Below are 6,046 nucleotides of genomic sequence, written 5' to 3'. Positions count from 1 at the left end.
CGTTGATTGACAACGGAGAAAAGATTTAGTTCACCAACTTTGAGCTCAAGACGGATGCAGGTGTAAGGGCTACGTGGAATACATTTTTCCGTTTCGAAACAAAAGTTTCGCTTGAGTTGTAAGCGACGATTTCAAGACCGGTCGAAGATATTATGCAGATGTTGAAGCGTCCATGTGGATATTGAAGTGTAATATTGCATTTTATGTTAAAATCATTTATGTAATGCCAGTTTCATGTTATGAATGTTAATTTTATTTTGTCAAATTACATGTTTTTACTGTCTGGCTTTGCTGCTGGTGTGTAAACATTTCGAAAATGTATATACGAAAATATACCGGAGATACATCTCCGAAATTTAAAAAAAAAAACAAATTTATAAGGTGTCACTCAAAATGGTCTACATTGAATGTGTATTAAATGCATCCAAAGATGTATCTTCAAAAACTGAGGTGCATTTTCGTATTTTCGCGTGATGCATACAAAATATATAGGATACATTAAAAAAAAAACATCTAACTTTTAAATTCATTTTACAACAAAATTTTTTAGCTCGACCCTAAAAAACCTAAGAAGCGTGCCAATCCGTTTTAGTTCTTTAGTAAATAAACTTCACAAAAATATGAATGAATTTATATTAAAAAAATGATAATGATAGTTTTTTTTTATGAGAATTGTGAGAAAAATATCTAGGAGATATTTTGCAAATAAAGTCTGTCCATTTAATAATTAATAAAAACATTTTCAAATAAATAAATAAATAATACACACACATTATCATTCATGTGAATCATATCCATCGATCACTGGTTGTGTGCTTTCAGTTCATTGCCGTTCTCAGAACAGAAACGAAGAAAGTGAAAAATTGTGAAGGAAAATGGTAGTTATGAACTACTACAATTGTGTAACATGTGCAGCAACACCAATGTCACAAGATTCACCATTACCACACCCAAGACAAACCAAGGTTATCCTTCCCAATAAAAAACCCATGAAATGGTCCACTGGTATGGCTCCTGGTGAATACGGTGGTCCTCCAACAACCACCAAGCTTCGCAAGTATTGGGGTGGTGAGGATCCTGACCCTTTGGCTTCTGATGACTATATGTGGAACAAGGATTTCGTTCCTCGTTTCAAAAGGATGATTCAGCCACCTCAAACTCCCCTTGAACCTTCTCCTTCAAAGGTAGTTTGTTATTCCCTATCTGGGTCTCTTTGAATTGGTGTTTGTTTAGTTGGAGTTACTGTGAGTTGATTGATGCATTGCTTGTGGTTGTGAGAACTGTATATTGGCTAGTTATGATATTGATTGCTTTGTGTTTGTGGTATGTCCTGTGAAGCATTAGACTGTGACACTTCGACACCGGTAAATGTAATCACTTGTAGTGTTGTGTTGGTATTGGACACCGGACGACACCTGATACCGGACATGCTTTCTTCCGAAGTGTCGGTGCTTTAGAGGATTTTTACTTGATTATTGTGTTTGGATTAATGAACAAGAGAAAATGATTATGCCTTTCCCATTTTCCTATATTGAATTTTGAGTTGAAGCAAAGATATTCGTCGTATATGCTATTAATCCTATTAATCCCAACTTCCCAATCCCTTTCAAAACTGTTAGAGATTCAGTTACTTGGCTTAACACTCACAGACCTTAAGTTTTCTAGGGAAGTTAGTTATGTTTTTCTCTGTTTGTTCTCCATGTTTTACTTCTATATGTAATCAATGGCAATAAATAACAATTTTGCCTCAATTTATTTTCTGTATAATAATTAGATTTGGTTTCTCTTTCCATGATTAGTGCCCCGCCTTACCTGGGTTTCAATTTCGATCCATTTAAGTAACATTGAGATTTGAGACTATTGGGGCAAAGGAATGAAATTAACAGAACCAGGTTTTGCATATACTTCAGTTTGCTTATCATCATATCCATGTTTATCAGTTTTGGTTTTTACATAATGAGACTCTAAGAGGAAAGGGAATTGTATACAATAATGGAAATGAATGTCACAACAATATTTCATTTTTAAGGTTTTACATTTACATTCCTTGATGACTCAAATTCTTTTAATTAAGAACAACATGATTGTTATTTAATCCTTTGAGTCGACCCACCTAATGACAAAAGTGTATGTATCTGATGATGGTGGTGACTCAAGATATCTTGGTGAATGACTTCAGATTTTGTGTTTAATTCTGTGAGTTGATTCTGATATAAATAATTTTGTTGTGAACAGGAAGTACCTTATGGGTTTCTTAGCTTAAATAGAGCCATGAGCCTCGACAGGTCTTGCCCCCACAATATTCAAATCAAAGTCTTCAATTGTGCTTTCATTGTTTTATTTTCTTTCTTTTGTTCTCACTTTATGTATTATGTCATTTCAATTATGAACTGCAGTATGGATGTTGATTTGAGCAAAGAACTCTCAGCTCCTGCAAATCCTATTGTACAGCAGCAAATAGAGACGCCGACTATTGTAAGAGATGTGTATCTTCTTTTGATTTTCCCTGATCAATATATCTTTTGGATTTTATGAGCTATATTATGATCTTCAGTATTTAATTCTCTTCGTCTATTTATGACCTAATTCTATTTGAGAAACAAAAAAAGCACATGGTATGTTATGTTGTTTTCCACAAGGCTCAATTATATTTTTACAAATTTAATATTGACCAGGCGAATGAAAGTGAAAGCAAGAGGGTAAAATGGAGATTGGCACCAACACGCCGTGAGCAAGACAAATGGAATAGAGCTGCCAAAGCTGCAACTGACGGAACCGTAAGTAAATTTATACATCACTAAATTTGTTTCATTTGTATCTGATTTTTTACCTACTGGATATGTTTTCCAGCTTTTATAAGTGTATAAACTAGGACGGCGTAGGACATAGAGCTCAATCCATAGTTTACTTTTGAATCGAAAATGGTAACTTGACGATTGTTAATGTTAACCTATAGGATGTGATGTTTCGGGAATTAAGGAAATCTCGTGAAAATCCCGAAGTATTGGCTGCTCAATACAGGGAGCAGTATGATAAGGTACTCAACACCATTTTCTGGTTGGTTTTTGTTCATTAGAAGTTATGTAAATCTTACACTTTTATTCATTGTGACGTTGATCAAATACCGAGCATTGTTAATTCTTTTCCTAAACTTAATTTGGGTTTTCAGTTAAAGAAGAGGTTGCAAGTGCTTACGTTAGGTATAGGCGGCGTTGGTCTGGTTTCAACTTATATTTCTTATTCTCCTGAGATTGCAGCTAGGTACCTTGATTCTTCTAGCACTTGTTAACTTGATTATTTGAATTGGATATCCTGTTAAATCATTCATTCCCATCTTTTGCCTATGCTATCGAATGTTAAACTGAGATAATTAAAAGAAACAACATCTAGGCAATAATCAGTGTCACGTTTCCATTGAGAGATATATTGGATAAATTCACTGTTATCCTAGTTATCAATTATTATTAATTAATTAATGCTAAAAATCTAGGTTGCTGACGCAAGATCAAGTTTAAGTTTTTGCTAAGATTTGATAACACCTAGCATCCTTCAAAAGATTTTTTCAAGGATTATTCATGTTTGATTAATACATACATTTCTTTCATGTATTCAGCTTTGGTGCTGGCTTTATTGGTTCTTTGGCATATATCCGCATGCTGGGAAGTAGCGTGGATTCACTAAGTTCAAACGGTTCAAGGGCCCTTATCAAGTAATCTATAGTTGATGATTCACTATGCGGAATTTAATTTCTTCAGTAGACAACTATTTGATAGTCTAGTTTGAAGTATCTAATTTTTCTCGGTAATATGAAGTTTCCTAACAAACTATATTTGTAGACAAGTTTTACTGTCGCTCCTAATTATATTTCATCATCTTGCCAAATCACTCACATGGAAGAAGACACGTGAACACGGAGAAATATACTATCGTAAAATATGATCGGATATCTATATAAACTATGTAGGGTATAGTCATTAACAGCTAAACTTAGTCAGTGAAACATGTGAGAACACTTGTTAGTCATAGTGATCTCTTACACTGTAGCCATGGACATATCTTCATTTTTCACCTTGTTTGTTGATATAGATAACAGAGGCCTAACAACTTGTTGAATGTTACTTTCAGAGGAGCAGTTGGGCAACCAAGATTACTGGTTCCTGTTATATTGGTCATGATTTATAATCGATGGAATGCGTAAGTTCTCTTTGGATTTGCAACCGAAACAGTTACCATTTTTAATATATAGTGGATGAGATGTGCAGTTTTTAAAGCTTGGTTGTTTTAATGCAGGATTCTTGTTCCAGAATATGGTATTATGCACTTAGAATTGATTCCAATGCTAGTTGGTTTTTTCACATACAAAATAGCAACTTTTGCTCAAGCTATAGAGGAGGTGATTACTGTTGCTTCAAAGAAGAACATAAATATATCATCCAAGGGCTAGATTTGGGTCATTTGTCTTAAGCATGTGTTAATAGCATTTTTTCCGTATTTAGGATCTTAATTATATCAAGGGACATACAATTACGTTCATGTGTTGCTTTTGTAATAATGTCTAAATATATAGTGCATTTTCCCTCTTATAAGCAACATGTTGAGAAAACGATATCAGACTAACAAAGTATAATCGGTTTTTTGATCGATAAAAAACTCACAAGGGTAGAAAAAAGATAAGTAAGAAGAACACAATAAATTGATTATAAATGATTATTCTTTACTTTCTCTTTGAAACAAGATTACAAATGTTACAAAATAGCAAATAACATCTCTCACCCTAATTAGGATTTACATTATGCAATAGTGAGAGACTAGTATCTTATTTATAAGAAAACTAACACACTAAACTAATGGACTTTACACACATGTACATTACACAAGCTAACTTAGAGAACAAGTTAATTTAAACAATTGGACATAACAAACAGACTCAATTCGACATGCCAACAATCCTAGCATACTTCGACTACAACATGTGAACAAACTTCGACGGCATGATAATGATCATGTCGGATTGTCGAATCTAGAAGTAATTTTTCAACCATACATGAGTTCAATCCAATATTTCACAAATCTCCACTTTGGAACAAACTTTATAACATCAAGGAAACAAACTAGTTTTCTTCATGCAACTTTATCAACTGCATACATCAAGGGAACAAACCTTTCATTGAGGGTTATGTCTCTTGAGATAAGCATAATTTTGACTGCTTTCTGTCTCTTCGAATGTCAATCCCAAGAATCCTGGATGCAACTCCCAGATCCTTCATATCGAACTCCTTCTTGAGTTCAGTCTTCACCTTCATTACATCCTCGACATTGTTGATTGTTATGAGAATATCATCCACATAAAGCAACAAAATAACAAATGAATTTTCAAGTCGAAATCTGAAGTAAACATATTGGTCGAACTGACTTCTAATGAAATCTATGTGTGTCGTGAACTTGTCGAATCTCCTATTCCATTATCGAGGAGATTGTTTCAGTCCATATAAAGATTTATTCAGCTTGCACACATAACCTTCCTTTCCTTTTTCTGCATACCCTTCAGGTTGCCTCATCATGATTATGTCATCTAGATCTCCATACAAGAAATCAATTTTCACATCCATTTTTTCTAGTTCTAGGTCAAACTGTGCCACCATGGCAAGTAAGATTCGAATGGACATGTGCTTCACAATAGGAGAGAACACATCATTGAAGTCGACATGTTCTTTCTTAGTGAAACCTCTTGCGACCAATCTTTCCTTGTATCTTTTCGACATCACTTCTTCGATTCCTTCCTTAACTTTGAAAGTCCACTTACATCTAACTAAGTTGGCTCCAACAGGTTTCTTGATCAGTTCCCAACTGTGGTTATCATGAAGAGACTTCATTTCATCATCCACGGTCTTCAACCATTCAGTCTTATTTTGACTCCTCATAACTTCCTTATAGTCTCTAGGTTCTTCATATAGAATCTCACTTGCACAGATTAAGGCATAAGTTATGAGATCTGCATACCCAGGTCTTTAAGGTGGCTTGATGACTCTTCTCGGTCTATCTCTTG

General features: G+C 34.4%; 1 protein-coding gene across 1 annotated transcript; it reads left to right on the top strand.

Annotated features, from left to right (window-relative positions):
* The first annotated feature begins 772 nt into the window (after positions 1-772).
* On the top strand, positions 773-4,590 carry LOC127100976 (protein CONSERVED ONLY IN THE GREEN LINEAGE 160, chloroplastic). Its single transcript, XM_051038292.1, has 9 exons — positions 773-1,184; positions 2,236-2,285; positions 2,397-2,475; positions 2,676-2,777; positions 2,957-3,037; positions 3,170-3,261; positions 3,614-3,709; positions 4,126-4,194; positions 4,291-4,590. Exons 1-9 carry the CDS (start codon positions 876-878, stop codon positions 4,442-4,444), a joined length of 1,032 nt encoding a protein of 343 aa, XP_050894249.1. The 5' UTR covers positions 773-875; the 3' UTR covers positions 4,445-4,590.
* The last annotated feature ends 1,456 nt before the right edge of the window (positions 4,591-6,046 follow it).

Source organism: Lathyrus oleraceus, chromosome 7 (assembly GCF_024323335.1).
Source record: "Lathyrus oleraceus cultivar Zhongwan6 chromosome 7, CAAS_Psat_ZW6_1.0, whole genome shotgun sequence".
In the NCBI taxonomy this organism is placed as follows: domain Eukaryota; kingdom Viridiplantae; phylum Streptophyta; class Magnoliopsida; order Fabales; family Fabaceae; genus Lathyrus; species Lathyrus oleraceus.
This window is presented reverse-complemented; position numbering and strand designations above follow the sequence as displayed.

Coding starts and splice junctions, on each gene's coding strand:
- LOC127100976 (XM_051038292.1), top strand. CDS start 876: ATGGTAGTTATGAACTACTACAATTGTGTAACATGTGCAGCAACACCA. Junction 2,286..2,396: donor AGAGCCATGAGCCTCGACAG/GTCTTGCCCCCA, acceptor TATGAACTGCAG/TATGGATGTTGATTTGAGCA. Junction 2,778..2,956: donor AAGCTGCAACTGACGGAACC/GTAAGTAAATTT, acceptor GTTAACCTATAG/GATGTGATGTTTCGGGAATT.